A 27,467-nucleotide genomic window follows, 5' to 3' on the forward strand; every position below is an offset into this window, starting at 1 on the left:
CATCCGCAAAAGCGCGGACTCTATATTCTTGCTGCCTAATCTTGATCCCTTTTAAACCATCCAAGCCCCGTATTTTATTCAACAATACTTCCAAAGTTATAATAAACAATAATGGGGACAAAGGACAACCCTGTCTTGTACCTTTTCCAATTTGAAAAGAGTCTGTTAAACTTCCATTGACTATGATTTGTGCTGTTTGCTGTTGGTATATTGCTTTAATTGACTGTAAAAAATTATCTCCTATCTGCATTTTTTGCAATATCTTCAGCAGAAATTGCCAGTTAACTCGATCAAAGGCCTTCTCAGCATCCAAAAATATAAACGCAGCAGGGATCTGGTTGTTCTTTCCCAAATATTCTAATGCATTAATAATTAATCTGACATTACTTTTCATCTGTCTCCCTTGTATAAAACCTGTTTGGTCCGTATGTATCAATTGTTGAATGACCAACATTAACCTATTTGCTAATATTTTAGTAAAAATTTTATAATCTACATTCAGTAATGAAATGGGTCTATAATTTTTGGGTTGAGTAGTATCTTGATCTTCTTTGGGTATCAAAGATATAAACGCTGTCTTCCAAGATGGAGGGACTTTACCTTCCGTTTGAATCATATTAAATAATTCTCTAAGAGGTTCTACCATTTCTAACTGTAAATTTTTGTAGTAAACCGCTGTCAAGCCATCTGTACCTGGTGCTTTCCCTGGCTTTAATTGCTTAATTACCTGCAGGATTTCCCCCGAGGTTATTGGTTGATTCAATTTTTGCCTGTGTTCTTCTCTAACTGAAGGTATTTTCTCCTTGTCTAAATATTTGTCTATGTCTAAACCATTAATTTTATCCCCTTTATACAGTTCTGTAAAAAATTCCCAGAAAGCCTTTTGAATCTCTTCCTGTTGGAACACCTCCTTCCCTCTGTAAATCAGTTTAGATATATTTCGAGTTTTCCTTTTTTTCCTAATCTGATAAGCTAACCATCTGCCAGGTTTGTTTGCATTACAAAAAGTATTGTGTTTTGCATATAATAAATTAGTAGCTACCTGGTCAGAGATCAACATGTCAAATTGAGATTTTAATATGTTAATAGCTTCCTTAACCTTTGTATCGTCTGGTTTCCTTGTTAACTCCAGCTCTTTTCTCTTAATTTCCTCTTCCAGTTCTGTTCGTTTTAGCCCTTGCTTATTTCTATGTGTTTTATTTATATTCATCAAAACTCCTCTCATATACGCTTTGCTTGCATCCCATACAAATTCCATAGATGTACCCTTATTCATATTCAAAACAAAATATTCAGATAGTAATTTTTTACAATCATTAATATAGTTTTCATATCTAAATAAATTTTCATTCAGTCTCCAAGACCTTCTTGCCTGCACTACCCTTCCCAACTCCATCCAAACTGGGTTATGGTCCGAAAGGACTCTAGCTGCAATCTTTGTTTTCTTGACCCTAGGAAGCAAATCATTAGTGGTTAGAATAAAATCGATCCTTGAAAGGGATTGATGCCTGTCCGAGAAGAAAGTGAAGTCATATTCCTCTGCATTTCTTTCTCGCCAGATATCTCTCAATTCAAAATCATCCATAATGTCAAAGAAAGATTTGGGTAACTTTGCTCGCATCTTGGTATTTAGGCGGGAAATCTTCTTATCTCTCTTAGTATCTATCACTCCATTCCAGTCACCCAATAGTATACAGGAACTATAGTCCCACTGTACTAATTTAGCATGAAGATTTCTATAGAATCTATCTTGCTGTTGATTGGGAGCATAAATTCCCAAAAGTAATGTCTTTTTCCCTTCTAAGATTAAGTCTAAAGCAATATATCTTCCGAAGGGATCTGCTTCTATTAATTCAGCTTTCATATCTTTTCTTAAGTATACAACTATACCATTCTTCTTTTCCATAGCAGAAGCTGCAAAATGTTGACCAAGTTTTGAGTTGATCAAATATTTTTGATCAGTTGACTTGATATGAGTTTCTTGCAAACAAATTACATCGTTCTTAAACTGTTTAAGATAATGAAATATTTTCTTCCTCTTCTGTGGAGAGTTCAGTCCGTTGACATTCCATGTTAAAATCTTAGTTGTCATCTTTGGTTGGTTGAAGCATTTTTAGAGCTTCCTGCACGGCCTGTTTAACCTTAGGTCTAGCTCCTCCCACTGCTTCCAGATTTGTTGTTGTAGTTCCTTGATCGATGGCCGATGATTGTTGATGCTGTTGCCTCTTAGCTTGTTTCTCCATACGTCTAGTAGTCATGCGGCTAGGTCTTGGTTCCATAGCACCTTGCACTTCTAGAGAAGAGAGATGCTCTATCTTGTCTGGTGGTTGTGTAGTTTGCTGTCTATCCTGTCCTTCTTGTGGTCTTTCTCTAGGTCCAGATGGTGCAGGGTGTCCGGCCTTCAATATATTATAATAAAAATCTCGGGCTTTCCATACAGAGTTGAGGCGGTACCTTTGCTTATCAAATGTAAATATGATGCCAAATGGTGCATCCCATCTATACTGTATCTGACGATTTCTGAGTTCTTCGACCAAAAAAGCGTAGTCTCTTCTGGCTCTTAACATTTGAGGTGGTATCTCTTTCAAAACAGCCAGGTCTTGACCGCCAATTTGAAGCTTAGTGTTATAAGACGCTTGCAGTACCATATTTCTGAACTCTCTTGTAGTAAAATATATAACGATGTCTCGAGGAAGCTGCTTCTGCTTTGCCAGCCAGGAGTTAACGCGGTAAGCTTTGTCAATTTGCCAGCCTTGGTTGGTCCCTGGTCTTCCCATCAGGCGGTCAAAAGCTTCCGATAGGATCTGTTTCAGGTTCTCCTGTTTCTCCTCACGCAGCCCCCTTACTCTTAATGCGAACTCCATTTGTCGGTACTGTATCATAATAATTTCTTTTTCAGCATTTTCCACTTTTTGTTCCACCACCTCTGTTTTCAATGTCAAGTTAGCATTGGCATCATTAAGAACCTCTAGAGTATCTTCCACTCCAGAAATATGTTCTGTTAATACAGTTACAAGACTCAGCATGTCGTCTCTAATTTTATCAACCTTAGCCTCAAATTTCTCATACAACTCCTGTTTAAGTCCTTTTATTTCACTTTTAATTTCACTTTTAATTTCTTCTTTCATTTCTTTTATTTCCTCTTTTCTCTCCTCTCTATTATCTCTAAATTTATCTTCCATTTTAATTGTCTGTGCATTAAAAGCCTCGCTTAGATTACTCAGAAAAAATTCTTTCGTTAACACATCCCCAGCAGGGGGCGTAGGAAGCGGAGGCTGCAGCTTTGTACCAGGCACTGAGGATGTGCCCCTGAAAGTAGAGGGTGACGTCTTCAAGTTAATATTTGGTTTTGAGGCCATTTCAAAATTTGTCTGCCTGCAGTTAATAAAACTCTATTGCCTAAATATGCAGCTTTAAGTAAAGAGGCTTTTATTTTGAAATTTAAGGCTTGGCAAAAGTTTCAGTGAGTAAACATTGTAACAAAACCGTTCAACAGATTCATCACCATTTAACTTCCAAATAAGCAAAGTTAATGAAGGAGTAAAATTCTTCTATTGTGAAACCAAAACATGTGATAAGCTATCTCTTTTGTTTTGAATTCTTTTGAAGTCTTGTGAGAATTAGCAAAAAGTGTTCGTTATTACCGGAGAAACCAGCCTGCTCGGCGCCATTTTAAAAGCCTCTGAGTAAATAATTTTTCGGAGGAGAAAAAGAGAAGAAGCTAAAATATTGATAAGCAATTATTGTCCTCGCAGTAAACGGATTCAGCTCGTGATAAGATTAAATCAAACAAAACTTAGAGCAGAGTGGGAGAGACCTACTTTGTCCTGCACAAGGCAGTTGGAAGTTCCCAGCACGGACAGCCGTTCTGCCTTGGGCTAGCCCCCCTTTCCTTGCAAGCACAAAAGCTGCAAAAATCGAAGAGCATTTGCCAGCAAAACAGTTTCTTCTTTCCCTCTTGCCTGAAGGATAAGAAAACCTGATAAGACGTCAGATGGAAGATCCTCTAATCAGGTACGTAGCCAGGAATTCGGAGGCAGCTGATTTTTTGCTGCTTCCACCAGTAGGCTCCTCCCAGGAAGCCAGTTCTGGAGGCTTTCTTGAAGCATAGAGGGCGAAAATGGCGTCCCCCATCCAGAGAGCCTGGGGAAGCAGTTTTCAAACTCCCCAAGCTTCAGGAAAGCCTCAGAAGCCTGAGGAGGGTGAAAATCCCCTCCCCGCACGTGGTCATGCACACATGCGCAGGTGGGGGGGGCATGCATACATGTGCAGGTGGGTGGGCACACACGCTATAGCGCGTGTGCAGTTTTAGCACACCTTTAGAAAAAGGTTAGGCATCGCTGGGCTAGTCGTGTCCGACTCTAGGGGGCAGTGCTCATCTGTTTCAAAGCTGAAGCGCCAGCCTGTCTGAAGACATCTCCATGGTCATGTGGCCAGCATGACTAAACACTGAAGGTGCAAGGAACACTGTTACCTTCCCACCAAAGTGGCCCCTGTCTTTCTACTCCTTTATAACCTGCTTTCAAGCTGCTAGGTTGGGAGTAGCTGGGACAAGTAACCAGAGCTCACTCCGTTATGCAGCACTAGGGATTTGGGATTTGAACTGTCCAATTGCCAACCTTTTGGATCGACAAGATCACAGCTTAGCCACTGAGCCACCGCGTCCCTATTAAAGGTAAAAGTCTCCCCCCCCCCCCCAATATGCGTACTAGTCATTTCTGGTTCTTGATTACTTTAACATTAAGGTTATTAACATTATGTTATTTTTGAAAAATGTAAACAGTTTGGGTTTGTGCAAGTATATTTTTCAGTGAGCATTCTGTCAAAATCAAATCTTGCATTACACAAACTTGTTCATAGAATATCAAAATGCTGTGCTGGATTGCACTTGTGTAGTTCCTCACAGATGTTTACCCAGCAAAAGCTTTATTATATCATTCTGCTTATTGTATACCTATATTTTCTCTGATTTGCTACCTGCTGTTATGCAGTCAGTTTTATCTATCTTCACAGGTAAGGGACAACTACTAACAACTATTTTACTGCTTATGGCTATTAAGTCAAAAATGTTCATTTTGCAGTTGTACATAGTTAATTGTCAAGAGAGTAAATGCAGTATTCCTGGGAATATGGATTTTGGTTCAAAAAGTGGGTTCAAGTGAACATTGGTAAGGAAAAAAAACACTGCAAAACCAAATCTTTCTCATAGAAAGCAATTTTAATATTTCAAGATGTTAATTACAACCAGAAAAACTACCTTACATATGTCATGGTATTAAATCATGCCATTATTTCAAACAGATAACAATATACTAACTAGACTGAATCCATTTTAGGGAAATACTTTAATCAGTATAGTAGCTCAATTGCAACAAATACATATCAAAGACCACTGAGGACTGAAAAACTTTGCAAAGTGATTTATATAACATAGCCATCCATTTGGTTGTACCCGGTTTTCCTTACCAACTAAGCTAATTTAAAAAGGTATCCATACTTTTCAAAAAGGCATTGATCTAAGCAATGAATTTGCTTAACAGGCCAGTCTTCCTTCAAAGAGCAAACTTTTAAAGTGATCAATAGAGGTTCAGTTTTAACCTTCTTTCAAAGATGCCTCATTAAGGCTTAATGAACTTAAATGAATACAACTTTATGCAACAATGCATGAGTTCTGTTTGTTCAAGGGCTGTGTCAGCCTCTGAATGGCACACTGACAATAAAATGGGCAAGGCCTGGAGTGATTTTTACATGTAGCCTCTAGAGATCAACAGATAAAATTAGTGCTTTAAACAAGTACAAAGCTTCAGCCATAATTTTATTACCTCAGCTCCCATTTCCCTGAATGTATACCTTCTAGAAAAAGTTCTGGTATGGGTTTCCCTTATGGATTTAAGACATTATCGAAATTGGATTCTCTCATTTAACACGATACTAAGGAAAATAAGTGTATGACAATCACACGATTGATCAGAAGAAGAAATTATCCTGGGACACATGCATTTGCCTTCATTCGTGAAAAAAGAAAGAGATAAAATGATAGTTAATGTGGGCTACCTTACTTTTTACCTCAAAAACTGTGCTTACCTCTTCCCCAATCAAGTAGACATAGGCAATTTGCTGGAAGGAACAGTACATTTTCAACTTTGCATTAGGCATAATTATAGATGATATCAAACCATTTATTCTTAATTTCCAGAGAGGTACGTGAGACTTTGCAATTCCTACATGTGTAACATCCCACCAAAAGATTAGTTTTGTCCATTTCTATAGATAGTGTCTAAGACAAGTTTCAATTAATTGTGGATTGGTTTTGTATATTCACTGATTAGAGTATGTAGTTTGGTGCTTTAAAAGATTTTGCATCTCTTTTTTTCCAGACAAAGCATAAAAAAGCGTAAAATATTAAAAAGTTTTATTATATCTATAATTCAAAGGGTTTCACTTTTTTGCACACACAATTTGAGTTACCTTGGGATAGAAAATAGGGATTTTGAAGAAAAAAAATACTACTCAAATTAATCCAAAACTTCAAGTGGGTCAAAACAATATGAAGGGGAAAGATAAACAAATAATCTGACTTTTTTAATGAGATGAGTTTCTGCTGCACAAACTTTTATTACAATGTTAAAAAAACATACTTTTCAACAATAAAATTTCGTTCTGCCCTTACCTGTATTACAAAGAAACATGCCCCCGTTTGCTGATCTATAATTTACTAAGCAAAGGAGATGGAAATCAAGTGGCATTATATAATGTTTAGTACAATGCATGTGAAACTTTCAGTTATTTTAAATGCAATTCTTCATTACAGTAACTTCCATGGTTTTCTAAAAATGTAAAAACTGAAATATTATAAATGAAGTGCATTCAAATTGGAACAGCAGTCTACTCTTTGAAAAATCAACAATAGTTTGCAGTGCCTAAAGTGTACAAAAAAGTATAAACACATGTCTGTTTCTGTATTTACAGGAAATTGCACAGTAATTTAAATTGCTTATCTAGATTATTAATTTTTAGTAAGAAGGGGATGCCAGTATTGCATATTAAGTGTCCTTGCATTAGGATTTCCAAAATTCATCCATACATAAGGGGGGAAAAGAATACTGCCGAAATTTTTTTATTAACAAGTTCCCTGAAACAAGCCAGCCACAGGCTGTTTGTTACAGCAAAACCTCAACAAAACAGCATATTCCTTACACATACACCCACATCCAGGAGATATTTTCAACAATTAAGGTTTAGAATCAATAGCTGCAAATGCAGCAGCCATTTAATTCAAAGCTTTCAAACATCAAGGCTCAGTAGTTTTTGGGTTACTGAGTCTAAATCACACTGGTAACACACAGAAACAAGGTGATTTACACAATGCTACTCTGTGAAACTCTTAACTAAAAAAGCATTCTCCTATAGATTTGCAGCGTGAACTTTGTGGTGCAAAGTACCGTTCCATGCTTTTCAGGGTTAAAACTCCAATGGCTACTTATTGCAGTGATCATTTAAAAAGTTATCCTTTTCCTTCCCTTGCAATTCACAATCACCCAAGACAAGTTACAAGCTAAAAAAGGTGTTGCTTACAGCTAAAAAAAGATTGTATCATCATGCTATTAAACAGTTAAGAAAAGCAATTGCCAGCAAGAAGTGCAAGTCTTATTTCTATCTGCATCATTTGAGATGTACCTCAAATAATCCTGTGATTTGGGTTAGAGACCAGAGTACACAGTCAACATAAATGTATTCTGAATATTCCTTGATAAAGTTATGAAATATGAGTGTGCATGTTCCTAGCAAGATGGGATGCTATGTGTATGTATGTGTGTATGTATATATATATATATTAAAAAAAAACCAGAACGTTGCAATTTTGGCATGCTTATCCATGGCATTTCTCCATTGGAAAAGCTGCAGGATACATTTCCCCTGGAAAATGTTTCCTGCCATCCTACACAAATATGTGCAAACTGCAAGGTCCCTAAAATAGCAGATATGAGTTATGTACAGAGGATATTTCTACCTCTTAAATAAGTAAATAATCGTAGTAAGAGTTTATAACACAGAACAATAGCCACCGCAGGCACCCCGATAACCCTCTTCATCATTCGATAATTTTACACCTCTGTTTTGGCTTTCACTTTCCCACAGTCCAGGAGTCTGAATTATTTTTTCAACAAGTTCTTCAAAAGCACATTGTACGCCGTCACATGTTTTTGCACTTGCCTCTAAAAGGGAGAAGGTGGGGAAGAGAAAAGAAATTATGGTAATGTTAAAAAAAAGACTTCACTGTACATTTACATTATTGCAACTCTAGAACATGAAAGAAGATCACCCTATAAACCTACAGCATTAAATAAAATGCACCAGTATTGGAGGAATGTACATACTTTTTGGGTAAACCTATGGAGGGGGGGGAGTTATGTATTTTTCCAAACTATGGAACTCAACAAACCCTGGTCATAAAACATTGAAATACATAATGCAACCATTTTAGTCTATTTTAAAAGGCAAATAGAAGAATAAATGATTGAAAACTAGTAGTTTCCAACTCAATTTTAATGCCCTAATATCTTTGGTTTCAAGGCCTATATAAAAGGGCGGTAGCAGTGTATAAAGATTGCAGATTACCCATCTCTATTTGTTTGATAGAGAAGAGACTACTATATGAAAAATCAATCAAATACAAACCTATCTGGGGGACAAGTTTATTTCATGAAAAACCAAAAATCTGTACTTTCTCTCCCTAATCCTAACCACACAAGTTGAATTTTATGAAAATTAGTGAAGTATTTAATTACTTCTATCGTTATCACTGTTTCTGTTTTCAATGGCCATAGCTTAATTTGTTGTGTTGCTGAAGATTTAGAAACATATTCAGGTTAGACTACTTGGCTTCAGTGGGAGCAATTTCATATTACCCTCCAGTGAATATGTACTGTAGAGGAAAATATCTGAGGACAAGCTAAAAGGCAAGTTTCTTTCTTAGTAATGCCTTCTAGTCTTTTCCTGATTATTTGTGAAACTCTTCTACGCTTGCAAGACACCTGAGAAGAAATAAGCAAGATTCTGCCCTGGGGAGTTTAATTTTACAACTTAAAGAGAATTCTAATTAGGTATCAGTGAAACTAAAAGAAACTGCAGGCAAGTGAAACCATTAACAAAAATGCTTTCAGTAGAACGTATTTAGATTTTTTTCTAAATCACAAGAGCTCATTTCCAGGCTACTAGAAAACACTCATGAATTAGGCAGGCAAAAAAATAGTTAAAATGTTTGTTATAGAAAAGGATATAAAAGTCATGAAAAGTGTTAATACTTCAAATACTGAACCTTTCTGTCATTTCACTGGGGATTACCTTTCATTACGTTAAGGCCAAGCATGATCAGAGCTGAACACTGCATGAAACCAGGAGACTGCTCTAAGTATAGTAGTCCTCAACTTACAACAGTGCATTTAGTGACCATTCAGTTACTAATGGCACTGGAACAAGTGACTTGCGACATTTATCACACTTTAAGACCACTGCAGCATCTCCATGGTCAGGTGATCAAAATGTTTGGCAACTGGCTCATTTTTATGACCAGCTGTAATGTTTCAGGGTCACCCTTTTGTGAACTTCTGACAAGCAAAGCCAATGGGGAAACCAGTTTCATTTAAACAATCAGGTTACTAACTTATCAACTGCAGTTTCACTTAACAACTGTGGTAACAAAAGTCGTAAAACAGGGTGAAACTCATTTAATAAATGTCTCACTTAACAACAGAAATTTTGGGCTCAAGTGTAAGTTGAGGACTATCTGTGCTTCTGAACTTACAGCCAACCATTCGAAGTTACAACAGGCCTAGGCGAGGGCTACTTATCACCTGGATTTGAAGTTCTAGTGGTCAGAACAGCCCCGTCACAGTCAGATGACCGAACTTTGGACATTCGACAACTCGGTTGCATTTACAGTCATTTGCAGCATCTGGTAATCATGTGACCATATTTTTATGATCTAAATCTTCCCATACACCGCCACTGCCAGAGTTTTCAGCAAGACCCCAACACTAACAAATCACCGGTTCACTGGGGCATTTCACTAGAGCCCAGAACCATAGTGGCCTCTTTATTCACTTAATGGCTGCCACAAAAAATGTAAAAATAGGTCAATCATGTGACCGACCCATTTTATGACCATGGCGACTTACCTGTACTGTTATCACCACTTGAAGCATTCTGCTATAAATAGGCACTACGTCGTAACTTTGTAATAGCTATCAACTTTAGCCAAAAAATTCCCATAGCAAGTCATGATTAAAGAAGATTTGTATTCTTCTACCATGTTTTATAATTTAATATTTTTGTTTTCCATCCAATTTCAACCTTATGAAAATTATCCATCTCATTTAATCAGGGTGTAACCAACATGGTCTAATGTCCTTTGGGACAGAAACAGATTACTTATTGTTTTGTAAGAAGAAAGGAGAATGTCTGTGCCTGGAAGAGACAGCAGGATCATGCATCCTGCTATAAGGATATGGAAACTATATCTGGATCTTTCCTGAATACCTTGGCACTTATATATGTTTCATCTATTAATTTATACAGTTCAGTCTATGCTGCTATATCATCATTTTTTGTACAAAACGATAATATATCAGCCATGATAGTAGTGTAAAAACTGGACTTTGATGGAAAATTGTTTTACCACAGTTCATTTCAAGAACTCACCTATAAATAACATGGAATGTTTTCGGGCAAATTTAAGACCTTCATTTCTGTCAACTTCTCTATTTTCCTATAAGAAAAGTAGAACAATTAAATGATCTCCGTCTCTCTCTCTCTCTCTCTCACACACACACACACACAACACACACACAAACACACACACTATGCCACTGATAATTTTTAAATCAACTTACCTTATCTATCTTGTTTCCAACTAGCATTTTAACTATGTCATATCTTGTGCAGTATGTTTCCAATTCAGTTAACCAATTGTCCAATTTAGTAAATGTGTCTCTTCTTGTGACATCATAAACTGAAAGGAAAATTTGCATGGTTATTACCATAACAATTCAAATATGTGAACATTAAGTCAATCATTTTCAAATTCAAACTACATTACTGCCTTTCTCCTCTGTTTAAGACCATTTAAATTATTGCATTACCAACATCTAGATAACCATTACTCAAAGCTATATAAATCTAAGCAGTTATACTGAATGTTTTTATTTGATATTAGTACTAAAAACTTTACTAAAATCCATTTTGTTATGAGTTTGTTATACGATCCTGTGAACTGCCAGGGCTCAATGAAAAAAACTAAAATGTGGTTAACAAATATATGGATAATCCTCAGGAAGCCATACATAGATACACAAATACACTTATAGAGAGACATTCTATCCCTATTTCATTATTACATTTTTACTATATCAGCAAATCTGAACACAGCAAACTAAGAAGTCAGAAAATGAAAGGAGATTGATAATTCTTTTACAATAATTTTTTTATACCGAGCTAACATTTTCTTCCCAAAAGAACTATTCTTAGAGGAACACAAATCCTCCAAATATCAATTCTGAAGAAACTACGGTACAGATGGCATGTAATTCCAGCAATGCCTTTCTTATTACATAAAATATCTATACAGTATGTAGCTTCAGATGAAATGTATAGCAATCAGGCAAGCAATTATTTCATCACCCTTCTGGTGATTTGCCAGTTCCCCTCTTTAGATATGCAAATTAGAAAGGAATTATGTGCAAGGAATTTGCTGAGAAGAAATAATATCACCCTCATGTCAAACTGAAACCAACAGCAGCTACTTTACTGTTAAAAAGGAAACGCCTTTCTTGAGTTTGCAGGAAAGAACCACCTCAGGATGAGGACAAAGAACAGAATCAGAAACAATGCACCATGAAGTACAGGGAGTCCTTACTTAACAACTGATATCTTGGCAACTATTCAAAGTTAAGAAGGACTTCCCCAGAGCAACTTACAATCCAAATCCAAAGTTCCAACATCCCCCCACATACACACACAAACAGGGATGTGGGGGAGAGTGGAGTCACATGATCATATTTTGGGCGCTTGGCAACTGGCTCATATTTACAGCCGTTTGTAGCATCCCATGGTCATGCACTGTAGTTTTTGGTGGTTTTTGCCAATCCCCCGTTTTTACTTCTAGTTTCCTGCAAAAAAATATCAATTAAGGAAAAGGGGTTCCCTTAGCGATTGCCACAAAAAAGGTAACAAAACCAGTGTTATGACCCACTTATGACTAATTCTGGTCTCAGATATAGACATAAGCCAAAGACTACAAATATCACCTTCTAGCAATTCTCATAGGACTGGTTTACTACGCTTAATAAATTGATTTACTTCATAATTTGACAGTGTTAAGAACTAAATATCATAAAGTTGATGGATACTTTGCTAGAATTTCATCAAAGCAAAAGAGTTAAAAACTGAAGTTTTAATACAAATTAGAGTATTTTTAGATAACCAGTGAGTAATCACATGTTTACCCAATATAACTCCTTGTGCTCCTCTGTAATAGCTGGGTGTTAGTGTTCTGAATCGCTCTTGGCCTGCAGTGTCCTAAAAAAATTCAGAAAAATTTCAAAAGAATTCACCTCCTTAAAAAAGCTGGTGTTCGTATAACATTTGAACTACAAACTAGTCAACTACATGTTAATCTAATGTGAACATCCAGCTTGTATCATAAGCTCGTAACACTGGTTATGACTTTATTCAACCAGTTTATCTATGCCTCTTCAAGAGCAATTTGCCAGACAGTTTCATAAACAATCGAAACACCTGATAACCACACTTGGCCCACCAACACTAAGTTCTATGTGTGGAAGAAGAGTTATTCCGAGCACACTAGATTAGTTTAGGAAAAAAGTCAGTCCATGCCATAGAGGTGATATCAATTTCTAATAATAGAATAGATCTACAAATCTGCCAAATTATTAAGATAATGCTTTAGGGTAGAAGACTTAAATTTGTGACCTACAGGCCACATGCACGTTCAAGATAATTTTCTGCAACTGGTGCCAGAATTACTCATGTAGCAGGAGAGTGATATCCAGCAGCAAGCCAGCAGATTGCCGACTATGGCTAGGCAGTACAGATTGCTGACTATAAAGGAAGAAGGAAGTGAAACTCTGAACTTGGAGGATGAACAATGAGTGGTAGCTACACATCTAATTCCTCATCCATCTGTCGTCACAGCCCAGGTCAGGCTTGTTGGCTTCCGGGCCAAGAAAGATGCTGCTAACACAGATCTACTCTGGCTGAAGCAAGCATCCTTACTTGCCTTTAAATTTTCTCCCCAGCAACTTCACCCATTCCAGGTGGGCAGGAGGACATAGAGACTTTACGCTCCTTTGCTTCCGGTTGAGTGGGAAGAGAATGGCCATTATGGGAAAGGAGCACAGAGGTTGGCAGCAATAGTCATAAATGTTTTTCAGCATATGCTGGGAAACCAGGCTAGGAAAGGATGTGAGTGTGAAGGAGGGTGCAACGCATTCCTACCCAAATGTAATGAACAAAAAGGCACCCTGGGGCTGGCCTTTGGCAACCCAAACTCTGACACATGGGGCTGAGGTGAAGAAGCTGTGGCATTCTCCACTGAATTCTCATCAGGTTGTTTCCCTGCCCTCTTCCTAGCAGCTATGCCACATGGCATCCCCTGACAAAACAGTTCCTAGCATTAAACTAACCCCATACACGTATTTCACAGCAGTTTAAAGTTTCTGCCAATTGTTTTTCTCCAACAGCCCTATTAAACAGATGAGGCTTATGGTCAAATTTTAAATATGATTCAATCTGCCCTTCAAACAAACCTCTGTTTGCCTATTAATTAATTAGAAAGCATCAAATGGCAAATTCTTTTTTTCTGTGTAATGTGAGACATTTAAAATCTGCTTTCCTTATGCTATCATTATAACATGAGTATAGAAAAATGAAAAGTATCCCAAGAACATAAATGTATTTTGAATTATTCATATTAAGTATTCCTTGCAATTACGTTCAAATTCTGAAAAGCAATATGATAATTACAAGTATACAAACCTTCTAAATTTAAATATTTCCCCTTTGTTTAAATCATAACAAAACATCATACTTATTCACCAGTATTTTGAAATCTTACTTACCAAAATAAGACAAACAATTACTTACATGTATTGCTATCAACTGACAACATATTCAGTTATAAATTTTGATATAAGCTAATGGAGTCTTATATTTTGTTATTAAGACGTACCCAAATTGCAAGCTTAGCCTTATTTCCATCAACTGAGATTGTTTTCACTTTGAAGTCAACACCTAAAATACAAAAGCACAATGTTGTTTCAAACACGATACTGAGAAGTAGGAAAAATGCTGAATAAAAGACAGTGTTATGCATCAATTCTGAAAGTGATCATATTACCCTATTATTGTGAAGTAATTTGGAAGAATAGACTAGAGTTTTAGTGGTACTTTAACACATATAACAAATAATACTCAATACTAAACACAACTTCTTAAAGAAATTCAGCACTAAAAAGCAAACCATAGAGCAGCAGCATTGGAAAAATCTTTAGTTGCAAGCGGCACAGAGGGAGCCTGAGGAGGGCAAGTAACATAAGGTACAATCTATGATTTGCAAGATTCATGCTGTTTCTAACTTCTGCTGCTGCTTCTTTTTTTGTAACTTTGTAAGAAGCTGCTTCATTAATGAACTTATGGCTCAGGAATAAAATAACCAACTCTGTAGCTGCATAATTCATTCATTAAAAAGTATCTAACAAAGTGAGGCCCTTTCATTTTATGAACTCTTCAAAAATGACTGAGAACATAAAACCAGTACAATTATTGGGAGCAAAACAGCCCTTTATACACCATTTGTCTCATGCAAAATATAGGCCTGCATTCAAGTAAATAGTCTTTTTGTAAATGTGGATTACTTACTGTGGATGGTCAGCAGTGTGTGTTATCACTTTTACCAGAGGCATATAGTTTAAGGTAACAGAAAATTAGAAGATATAAAATGGGGGGGGGGGGGAGAACGGGGACCAATGCCTTGCAATCCCCAACCCCCCCTCCCCTTAATATTTGGACTCCTCAATATTTTCCGAACTTGTAGCATTCCATTGCCAAAGCTTCAACAGACACAAATCTTTTCCTACACCCACCTTTATCGGTAGCTCTTTCTGTTGTTACTCACCGGCCTAATCCATCCCTGGATCTCCTGCACCTGTCCTGAGCAGAGCCCTCTGGGCCAGTGCACCTGCAAGGAAAGCCTTGGGGCCACAGATGGGGAGGCCCCAGCAGCCTCTCTCTTCAAGCTCCCCTCCTCAGCTTGCACTTTGCCTGCCTCCTTGTGGCACATGTACACGCAATCCCTATTCCTGCCAGGGTTCTGCAGGCTAACACAGTGTTAAGAGGTTGTAAGCTTTTTGTTTGGTCTCTACTTTTCTTTAAATAAATCAAGATCTCCCAGGGAACCTCTAGTGACCTTCCATGGAACTCTTGGGTGTTTAAAGCCATAGGCAAAATACGGCGGTGCATTATACATTATATGTCCTGGAGTTTAATGTATCCATTCTTCCATTCCAAATCTTTCTTCTAAGGGTTACATCACTCTGTTCTGCCATGGGATTGTGATGAAATTCCTCCACCAACTGTTGGTTTACATCACTTTCCTACCCCTTTTCAAATTTAAATATTGCAGACTTTTGGGACCCTCTTTGTTTCTAACGTCTTTTAACCCTTAACCTATTTTATGTTGTTTTACTTGGCTTCTTTTATTGAAGTATATTTTATAAATTTATATTTTTATGCTTTTAACTGTACAACACCCAGTGTCATTCCAAGTTAAATGGGCAGGGGTAAATTGATAAACTCCATTCAAAATGTTAAATTTACTCTTAGCCCTGTATTGTTAAGTAATATGCAAGTAAATTTTAAAGGGTCTGTTTACATTGTTTCAGAAATAGTTACTTTAATATTTAAAAATGTAGAAAATCAAATTGACCTTATGAAAATATGTTTTTCCTCCTGATTAATACCATCTTTAGAAGTTAAGTTTACAGTGCTCTTTACCCAATTAATTTAATTACAGTGGCAAACCTACTAGGAAGAAGACCCTTCAAAATATAATAACCATCTCCCTGATCTGAATCAGATCTCCTCTTCCTCCTTTTGTTCTTATTAAGAGTTCATCATACATATCTTCGCATCTAAAAAACTGCAACCTAATTTGGAACCAGATAGTTTCAGTAAACATGAATTCTGTAAAACTGAATTTGAAGTGATTTGAAAAGGTTCCAATCTATTCTAAAATCATAGCACAATTTTCATTTGTTAACTATATTCAAATATTAACCATATTAGAGCTTTAATAAAGAAGTATTTTAAGCAGGGAAATTTAGTGTGGTGATTAAAGCACCAGGCTGGAAATCAGGAGACCCTGAATTCTACTCTCATTTTAAGCATGAAGCCAGCTGTGTGAACTTGATCCCACACTAGGAAGAAGGCAAAGGAAAACCACTTTTGAAATATTATCAAGGAAACTGCAGGGACAATTGCTAGGAGTCAACATTAATTTGAAGACATAAAATAAAATGACAGTAAAATAGTAGCTTAAATTATGGAACTAGGCAGGAAAGCTCATCCTCTAAAGAGGACTTTAGTTAATGATAACATTTTTTCAAGATTATAATAAGAATAGAAATCTGTCTTGTATTTTAATGTATTTATCCTCAAGAAAGGGTAAACATTAAAGTGCCAATAACATACGAACTCTCTTTTACTATGCAAACAATTAAGATAAAAGGGCAAAAAAAATAAAATAGCAGAGCTACACACCAATCAAAAGAGGTGCTTTTTAACATATGGGAGTGCAAGTGAAATAGCTCACTCCAAATCATTAAAGTAGACACCTTTTTTACATAATTACCCTGCTGATTTGCTCTGAGCTATTTTTGCATGCATGTACATGCAAGTCACTCTGTAGCTTAATAATACAAAAGAGTTTTATACATTCTCCAATGCTTTTGAAGAATTTATACAATTTGTGAAATCTTTTAACATATTAGTTCAATTTAAATAATCCTAGGTTGAAAGCCAAGCAGTTATAAAGTCAATGCATTTTATTTATATACTCCAAACATAGGAGAATTCTCTGATTAGTACATACTTTACCAAACTCTTACCATGTTTCATTATGCCCGCTTTCTGTGAAGCAAATTATAAGATATACCTTCCAACTTTCCACAGCATCAGACTAAATACTAAAAAAACCTCTTAAAAGACAAATAGGCACAGATGGTTCATGTAAACAAATCAAGAATTAGATTTTGCCTTTATTTTGGGGTGGTTGAATTTTTGCTTTCTTTGGGATGCAAACAGCTTATAGCAACATAAAAATATATTAAATACATATACAGATAATATACAACAAAAAAAGAATGCAAAAAAACAAGCACTATTCAATCAATATATGCAAAGTCAAGGCTTGAGTTATAGCATGGTACTTTGGAATCAAGATTAATGGTTTAAGAATTGATACATCAAAGAATAGACATCAAAATTAATGGAACTTGTTTTAGATCAAGTCTGATTTTTTGTGTGTGGATCTATTCAAGATATAATTAAAATGGGATACAATTATATATCCAGATATTTCAAATAATATGGATATATTTAAGAGCCAATAATCACCGTAAACAGGAGTAAGATTAATCATTATATAGTAGAGCAGCAGCTTCATGTTTAATTTCTTTATTCTGTTAGAAGAGTTAAATTTTGTAAGATGCCTATTTGTCTAATATACAAACTATTAGAAGTTTGTAATCTAACGGGGCTAATCAGTATTCTGTTGCAATTATACTTGGATCAGGATGAGCATTCTCAATTATAAGGATTCCATTTTTATCAAGCAACAAAATAATGTTAGCACTGTTTCACATTCTAGATTTGATCAAACGAATGCAACCAATACAAACTTACCAATCGTTGCAGCAAGTTCTGGATCAAATGTGTTATCTGTAAACCGTAACAAAAGGCTGTATAAAGGAAGAGAGGAGAAAGAAATTAGGTTTTACAAATTCTGCTGGAAATATTCATTACCCATTCAAAACTCTATTAAGCAATTGTAGTTTTAATGAAGAACACCTTCTCCTTCAATGTAAATATTTTCAAAAACTAAGGTCCAACATCCTTACAAACAGTTCCCCTGTATACTTCTCCATATGGAGCCAGGCCATCCTGAATTGTATTAAGCTTTGAAAAATTAAAAGGAAATAGTAAATTAGTACATTGTAAATAATCTTTCCTTTCCATAATGCCTCCCCCCTTTCCATTACTTGTAAAAATGTATCAGATTACTATAGCCAGTATTCTGTTCTATCAAAAGAAAAGGGAGGCAGGGCTAATATATAGAAAAAATGAGGCAAACATGTCCTAAGACAATCTCATCAGGCGGCCCTATTGTGATCACTTTATGATTGGCCACAGGTATCAAAACAGTCATTTTGTAATTGTACACACAGCACATTCTCAGCATTTAAGATGTGTTTTATCAATCTAAAAAGAAAGATTCCTAAGACATCAGCCTTATATATTATTTAACTAGAGGAGCTTTTCTTCTTTTCTAGTAGTACTACTACTATGGCCTGGTTCAGCTTAAAATTATGCCTTCATATCAGATGTTTTGTTTTCTCATTAGACTATACTATTTCTGATTTTAAAATAGGCAGTGAAGTTTAAAACAACTTCACTGCCTATTTATCAGACAGTAGCTACAGCAGTACTTGAATGTTAAGATTTAAGATGTCAACAGTATATTTATAGATACCCACAGGAACACAATATCTGCAGATACTCATGGAATAGAAATAATACATTCCCAGTGATCTGGGAAGTTCATCTTGTTGATCCAAGTTGTAAACTCTTTCAACAGCCTTAAAAGCCTCTACAACCTCACTGTACCAAAGGATGTGCAGATTATGTAAATCAATCTTGAAGGACAGCTGCACAAAGAAGTGTTCAATAATAGGCATTCACACGTCTGGTCAAAGTTTGTTCCAGGGATAGGCAATTCAGTGCTCACTTTATCTTTTAGACTAGAAAATCCCCATAAATCAGCATGTCTAACAAATAAGGATCACATGAGTGGTTGCTTAAGACCATGTTGCCTATTTCATCCCACTGGGAGTCTGCTGTAGTAAAATATCCAGGTTTCAGCCACAGGAGAACAAAAAAAGAGATCATGTTCTACTTTTCAATTATACTATACACACCATCTCATGTTTAAGTAAATACACTCTGCATTTAAAAAAGAACACCCCTTCCAATCTCTTATCCTTCGTGCTAAGGAAATTAAATATTCCACAAACCATCTTAACTTTATTCCTAGTACAGTCTCAGCTTACTTTCCTAGAGGCTCTGAAACTTGCAGTATGCCTTGCATTATTTATTTACAGATAAACAATACCTTGCAAAATGTAAACTTTTAAAGTCATCTACTTGGGGATGATCTAACCCAAAAAGAATTTAGAAACTCTGCCTGCCAGCAAAGCACTTGCAACAAATTACAATATATCAGGGTAATGGAGATGGGAGGGGCTTTGTGTGTGTGTGTGCGCGCGCGTGCATGTGTGTGTACAAGGATACATGTATTCCCCCATTTTCTTTCACTTGTGTAATTTCTGAATTGCAGGTTTAGGTATGAGAAACTATTTTATCACATAGCCAACTCTATACTGAACATATAATACTCCCACAGGCCTAGCAAATAGTGACAGTCAACCAAAACATCTTGAATCACAATTTGACTTAATACAAACATTGGATAAACTAGTTATAGAGTTTATTATTGCTTCCAGAACAAGCCTTTCTGAAGAACTTTAAAAAACTGGTTCTGTCACCAAGCCTGGAGGTCAGGAGGTGGGGCTGAGCCAATGCATTGGCTATGTTAATTGTTATGGGTGGATCTGTTTACATTCTAGCTATTGGTTGTTGTTTTTTTTCTCTCTCTCTCTTATATTTTTAACATTGTTAGCAACTAGGAGTTATTACCTCGCCACGGGTGACCAAATAAATTAAAGAAACATGAAATAATCTTTAACTGCTGGAATTCATACCCCATACACACCACCTAATGAGAAGGAAGGACTTACTGGAGAAAAGCCTAATGCTGGGAAAGATTGGGGGCAAAAGAAGAAAGGGATGACAAAGAATGAGGTGGCTGGATGGAGTCACTGAAGCTGTCTGCGTCAGCTTAAATGGACTCAGTGAAATGGTAGAGATGGTGCAGGAGGCCTGGAGGAAGATTGTCTATGGAGTCGCGATGGGTCGGACACAACTTTGCAACAAACAACAACAACATACCACCACTGTATTGTGACATCTTGTTTTTCATTTGTAGCTGATATTTAAAGAAAATATTTTTCCTTTAAAAAATAATTGGATCCACAGCCCTGCTGGTTGCAGTAAAACTAAGCCATGTCATACCAGACAGGGCTTCACCACAAGCAATAACACCAAGGACGTCGAAAGAGACACATCACAAGGAAGGCAAAGGTTATTGTAAGCCATCCAAGAATCACCAGTCTCGTGTCAGCACTATGGACTGAGCAGGAGCAGGCAGGAGCAAACAGCCAACCCTCCCTCTCCCCTCCACATCCCCCCAAACGGGCAAGACCACTCCCCTGTGAAGTCAGGCCAGGGCAACCTCAAAGGAAACGGGGGTCCCACCCCAAATCGTGATAGTTCACCCTGCCTAACCCCAACCACGAGATTTAAGTTCAGCCTTCCAGCCGGCTGTCAAGCAGAATGAAGAGGCCTCCGAAAAGCGCAGGGCCTCTGAGCATTCGCAGAGTGCGACCCTCCTCTCTGAGCCACAGGGGGGACAAGACGGCCGCAGAGAAGAGAGTCAGGGTCGCGGTTTTCAGGCAGGTGCCCCGTTGCCCAGATCTCTGCTCCCCCACCCGCCCCCAATTTCCACAAGGAGCTCCACCCCTTCCCCCGCCGCCCCCGCTGCCCCCTTCTCCCCCCACCCCGCCGAAGGACCCTTTTAGTGAAGAGCCGAGTCCCACCAAACTTAGAGGACTTTCTGTCGAGTAAATATAAATGGTCTCTTCCAGGTGAGCCCTTCTTCCCTTCCCCGCGACCGCCCAGAGAAAACGCCCTTTCGGCTCGAAGGGGCGCCCGGACTGGGCCCAGGCGGGGCGGGGCAAGGAAACCCCGGCATTGGGAGAGAAGGCCGAAGCCGACCCGAGTGAAGAAGAAGGGAAGGGAAGAAGGGCTCACCTGGACTTGCCTACACCGCTTTCGCCGATTATGAGGATCTTCAGCGTGGTCAAAATATCCTCGTCCATCCTGACCAACAACGACACCCAGCCAGCACAAGAGGCGCCTCCTCAGTCTCTACGCCAGCTGCCACGTCTTCTGCGCATGCGCCCCCTCGGGATCCGCCCCTTTGGCGACGCCGAAGTCCTTGCGGGGTGCGCACGCGTCGAGGACGCCTTCCGCGTCTCGGTCATGACCCCGCCCCCTTGTCTTGTGTCCTGGTTCGCCTGCCGGTCTGGGGCTCCGGTAGCGCAGGCGCATATCGTGTCTGAGCGGGGTGGGTGGGTGGAGGGAGGCACCCGGGGAGCGGTTACTTTGCTTGTTGAGACAGGCAGCAAAAGGAGGAGGGGGAGTGGCAACCGGGGTGTCACGGGGTGGCGTGCTTCAAGGAGGGCTTGGCTGCAGTTTACCATGAGTCATCAGGCTGTTGTAGCAAGACCTGTTGTTACGTACATACACCGATTTGCCGCCTGACGATTCCGTCACCTATTAGTTAGGATTGTAGGTCTATGGAGATTCTCAGTCATCCAGGTCATGGTTGTCCCAAAGGTGCTTTGTTTCAAAAGGCAACTGGGTTTTCTTTGTTTTTACTTATTTATTTTATTTATTTAGTTTTTCAAACATGTAAAAGATAACAGGTGTAAGTATAAACATAAATATGAACACACTAAATGGGTACCAATAGATGGAAACAGTAGAACAGGGACAGTAGGCACCCTGCTGTGCTTATGCACGCCCCCTTGCAGACCTCTTAGGAATGGGGTGAAGTCCACGGTAAGACAGTCTAAGGTTATGGGGGTTTGGGGATGTAACAACAGAGTCGGGTAGAGCATTCCAGGCGTTGACCACTCTGTTACTGAAGTCATATTTTCTACCATTAAGTTTGGAACGGTTTACCTTGAGTTTGCATCTATTCTGTGTTCATGTATTATTGTGATTGAAGCTGAAATATTGACAGGTAGACGTCGTAGCAGACAATTTTGTGTACTATGTGTAGGTCAGACCTTAGTCGGCATAATTCTAGGTTGTGCAAGGCCAAAATTTCAAGCCTGGTGGCATAAGGGATTTTATTGGCATTTCAACTTTTTTTTTTTTATTTTTATTTTTCTTTAAAAAAAAAAAAAAACACAAATATGTCATCATTTGTCAATCATTAAGACATTAAAGTACAATTTTTTTTGTTGTGTGTATCCCTCCCTCCCTCCACCCCCCCACCCCCCCTCCTCCTTCCCCCCCCCCCGACTTCCCAGAACCCGTACACGGTATGGATTTTTAACTAACACAGTCTAAAATCTATTGAGAAAAAAGAAATAAAGAAATTAATGACATTCTAGATTGACCTTAGCTTCTTCTTACTGAACTGACTTTTAACAGTTTAAATCATTTCTGATCTTAAGCATAGGCTAACTGGAATTTCTTAGTCCCGTATTTATTTTGTATATAGTCAATCCATTTTTTCCAGTCTCGTTTATATCTCTCATTTGAATGATCTTTGAGATATGCCGATATTTTAGCCATTTCAGCTAAGTTTGTTACTTTCAATGTCCATTCTTGGATTGTAGGCAAGTCTTCCTTCTTCCAATATTGCGCCACCAACAGTCTTGCTGCAGTTATCAGGTGCAGAGTCAAGTTGGTCTCTACCACTGTAAAATCAGTACATATACCTAGTAAAAATAACTGAGGACTAAACTTTATCCTTCTTTTAAAAACATTTTGCATGACCCACCATATTTTTATCCAAAATGCCTTAACCTTTTGGCAGGCATAAGGGATTTTATTGTGAGCAAAGGAGTGGAGTACTCTTCTCGTGAAATACCTCTGGACTCTCTCAATTGTATTAATATCTTACATACAGTACGGATTCCAGGCAGATGAGCTTTATTAGAGAATTGGTCTAGCAAAGGTTTTGTATGCCCTAGTTTGCAGTACAATATTACTGGAGAAGAAGCTTCGCAAGATTAGATTGACAACTCTTAAATGTCTTTTTGGCAATGCTGTTACAGTGAGCTCTGGCGCTCAGCTCAGTTGAGATAAGTAATCTCAAATGATGAAGGTTCTTGGCTGAGAAGTGAAATGTCTTCAAGCAAAAATAAAGAAAAACCAGTTGCCTTATGAACCAAAGCACCTTCAGGATTAGCTAAGGTTAATTTGTTGCATTTAATGTGTGTTCTAGGGAATGTTAGCTTGTCCTGGATGGTAGAAGTTTCCCCCTTTGTTGAACCCCACTTGCATTGGACTTTTTAATTTCCAGATTTGTCTGTCATCATGAATGTATTACTAACATATTTGAAGGATACAAATGATTTGAATACCCACGGTTTAAGAAATTGGCTTCTGTCATACTAATGTTGCACTTTTTCCGTAGGAGTGTTTTTTCATCTTTGAGGGAAAATTATTTGAAGTTATACTTAGTATTAGGCAGGAGAAAATATAACATATTTTTTATTGGCTTTCCTTTACATTACAACAATGGATGCGGTGGCTAAGTGGCTAAGACACTGAGCTTGTCAGTCACAAAAGTTGACAGTTCGGGAGTTCGAATTCCTACTGCCGCAGAAGGAGTGAGCTCCCATTACTTGTCCCAACTTCTGCCAACCTAGCAGAAAACAGCAGTTGAAAACATGTAAAAATGCAAGTAGAAAAATAGGAACTACCTTTGGTGGGAAGGTAACAGTGTTCTGTGCGCCTTCAGTGTTTAGTCATGCTGGCCACATGACCACGGAGACATCTTAAAACAGTGCTGGCTCTTAGATTAGCACCGCCCCCTAGAGTTGGGAACGGCTAGCATGGATACGCGAGGGGAACTTTTACCTTACATTACAGCATCCTGTAGTGTCTTCTAGATGTGTTGGGTGTTTCAGTTCCTAACCAATTTCACCAAATTTTGGCTGAAAGTCCCAAGATTTTCAATTTGTAACTAATTATGCTTGGAAAAGTTGTTAGATGCCATGATGTGTCTACATATTTAAAAGAAATTAGAATCATACAGGCATTGATTTTCCTTTGATATTTAATGGAAGCAAAAGACAAGCTTTGAAGAATAAGATAGATAAGATACTGGTACTTTTGAATTTGGTATTAGAAAACAAAAGGATCATAAAACGTATAGTTCTCGAGTCACGTGACCAGATTCAGATTACCATATTTTGAATACATGTGAAGACCAAGCTCTCTTGAGAAAACTATAGTGCTTGGAAGGAAAAAGGTCAACCAGCAGTAAAATGAATAGACAAGTTATAATGATGGGCGTACCAAGGAAAACTGTTAGACACAGATAATCCTGGAGATGGTATATTTATGTGATTGCTAAGAAACCACCTGACCACACATGTTCAGCTAACTGTGGAAGATAAAAGTACTTCTGAGTTGAAGTAGACTCGTGGTGCTTTTATCTATTGCCATTTTCTTGGCAATATTATTAATGTGGTTTGCATTGGCCTCATTAAAAATGTATTCCTGAGTTTCTAGTCTAGCCAGTAAGCTGAAATTTGCAGGTAATTCCTCATCCAACTGCTAACCACAGCTGACACTGGTTAGCTTCTATATCAGCCAAGAGTATTTAAATGATATCACCCCAAAGGCAACATAGCAGTTATTCCAAATCCTACAATGGAAGACAGATGTCTCTGATACTTTCATGATACTTTTTGCACATAACCAGCCTGTTTCAAGCATCAAAACAAAAGATAAACAAACAAACAAAACTAGGTGAAACTGCCCTTCACTTGGAGAACCATATTTTGCTTTGGAAATGAATAAAAATCATATTTTGGTTTGGAAATGAATAAAAAAACTAATTGAGAAACATCTAGCCATACTGCGTTCTTTTAAGATTTTCTTAATTATACTAGGGACCCAGTGGTGGGTTCTGGATCCCGGTGCAACCAGTATGGTGCAAGGGGGCCGGGTGTCCACCACCTGAACATGTGCAGCATGCGCATGCATACTTACCGCCCATGACACTCTGTGACGCCTCTGCGACACTCCAGCTGCTTGGCAGAGCGTCGCACACCGTGCGCATGAGCAGAAGCCCCAAAAATGTGATACCGGTAAGGAGCGCGGGTGGGCAGCTAGGCCCTCCAGAGCACCGTACTGAAACGGTACCTGTTGCTTCCGGTAGGCACCGGTATGCCCGTACCGGGGTGTACTGGTCATAACCCACCACTGTCGGGACCCCCCAAAAAACAAAACTAGACATCCAGTTGTCAAACATGGCTCACTTCTCCATTGCAGAGTTCAGCTAGACAGACAACCACAACTGGAAGGTGTTCCAGAAGACGATAATGTGGGTAAAAATCTTCCTAATTTTATACAGGTAATTTTCGAGTTACAACCAGACCTGAACCCAGAATTATGGTCACAAATCATGCCAGTCATTAAAAGAGTCACCCCATGACTATATCTAATTTGTACAACTTTTTTGCATCAGTAATTAAATAAATCATGTCATTAGGCGAATGCTGTGATCATTAAGTGAATCCATTGTCCTCTAGCTATTTGATTCTAGAAACCAGAAGTAAACATTGGTTTTGGCAAAAAATATAATAAATCTGAGTTATGTAACTATAAGGTACTGCAAACAAATGTAAGTGTGAACCAATTGCTGAGTGCCCCAAATGCAATCACATGACCACAAGGGGGGGGGGGTCAGCCATCTTAACTTTGAATCCGTGTTGTAAGTAGTTCAAAGGAGATCCATTGTAATTCTGAATGGTTGCTATGTTTCCAGTTTTAAGATGAAGACCAGTTGGAGAGAGTTGGGTTTGATTGCAATTATACTAGTTGTTCTATGAGGGAGTTTAGGTAATGGAGAAGCTCTGGGGGGTGGGGGCATGTATTTCCTCTAACCATTGAGAATTAAGTGGAAATAATCAAAGAACAATAACAGTTATTTGAGATGTTATTTTACATTAGATTTTTTTTGAAGAAAAAAGGATTGAAAATGAAGGGAAAAATATTCGTTCACCAAAATGGTTACTATATTATGCTATATAGAATATTGATTTAAGTTTTAAAAAATATGTTATAGAACCAATGGGTAAGTATGGGGGGGGGGAACTAACTGAGTTGAAGTATGGATAACTAAATGTACTGATTTGTGACACGTGCTGAAGCATTTTTTCTTCCAATGTTAACCTTAGCCTTATTTTCTTCAAGGAGTATAATTACCACTTAATTGCTCTACATGAGCATGATAACAATAATTATGTTGTCTGAAATAATGGACACATATGCATTGTTGAAACATTTAGCAATACCAAATTGTGAAAGAGACAATAAGGCAATAATAATGTTGTCTCTCATGCCCTGTCAGAGCCTGAATCTGCAAAGGAAGACAATCCAGAACTGGAGCTCACAGAGATCGAGGGGATGGCTTCGTTGGCTTTGGAGGAATATGGAGAGGAGCAGGCCAAATCAGGTTAGGGCCTTTCAGGATTGGGACGGCTTGCAGGCAGGGGAGAACAGAGGCAGGATGATCAAGAGAGGCTAAGCAGTGAACATAGGAGACGGAGCTCAGGCGATGAGCAAGGACCACCCCCTCCTGATCCTCCAGCATGGAGAGTGGACAGAAGGTGGGAACAGCGCAGGCTAATCCAACTACTTGGAAGGAGAGCAACCCATCCCTCTCCACAAGGCACACTTAGGGACTGAGACTTAAAGAGACGCTGTGGGGGGGGGAGGCACTTCTCGGGAACAAACACTGAATTCATGGAGGGTTGTGTGCTGTTGTCGACATTGGACGTTTCCTGGACTTCTTGCATTATTTCTTGCTTCCTGGATTAATTGCCTTGTTTCTTTACTTCGTGGACTAAATGATTAATTCATTCACCCTGCTGGATTTCCTGTTTTGCAGCTGTTGTGCTCACAGCATTGTGCTGGACTACTTGCAGCCAGAGACTGTTGGAGGTGTGTGTGTGTGTGTGTGTGTGTGAGTGAGTGAAGTGGTATTCAACAGGTTCTGACCAGTTCTGGAGAACCGGTAGCGGAAATTTTGAGTAGTTCAGAGAACCGGTAAATACCACTTCTGACTGGCCTCACCACCATCTATTCTCAGCGTCCCAGCTGATCGGGAGGATATTGAGACTTTGTAATGTCCTTCCCCTGGAGTGGGATGGGAATGAAGATTTTACATTATCCTTTCCCTG

At 38.3% G+C, this 27,467-nt stretch overlaps 1 protein-coding gene across 1 annotated transcript; it reads right to left on the reverse strand.

Moving 5' to 3' along the window:
* Positions 1-5,889: 5,889 nt before the first annotated feature.
* RAB18 (RAB18, member RAS oncogene family) lies at positions 5,890-21,436 on the reverse strand. Its single transcript, XM_032234988.1, has 7 exons — positions 21,283-21,436; positions 17,980-18,035; positions 14,249-14,310; positions 12,504-12,576; positions 10,893-11,011; positions 10,702-10,768; positions 5,890-8,216 (listed from the first exon to the last, which is right to left on the reverse strand). Exons 1-7 carry the CDS (start codon positions 21,348-21,350, stop codon positions 8,044-8,046), a joined length of 618 nt encoding a protein of 205 aa, XP_032090879.1. The 5' UTR covers positions 21,351-21,436; the 3' UTR covers positions 5,890-8,043.
* Between the last annotated feature and the right edge of the window lie 6,031 nt (positions 21,437-27,467).

The sequence above is a fragment of the Thamnophis elegans genome, chromosome Z, assembly GCF_009769535.1.
Source record: "Thamnophis elegans isolate rThaEle1 chromosome Z, rThaEle1.pri, whole genome shotgun sequence".
NCBI classification, from domain to species: Eukaryota; Metazoa; Chordata; class Lepidosauria; order Squamata; family Colubridae; genus Thamnophis; species Thamnophis elegans.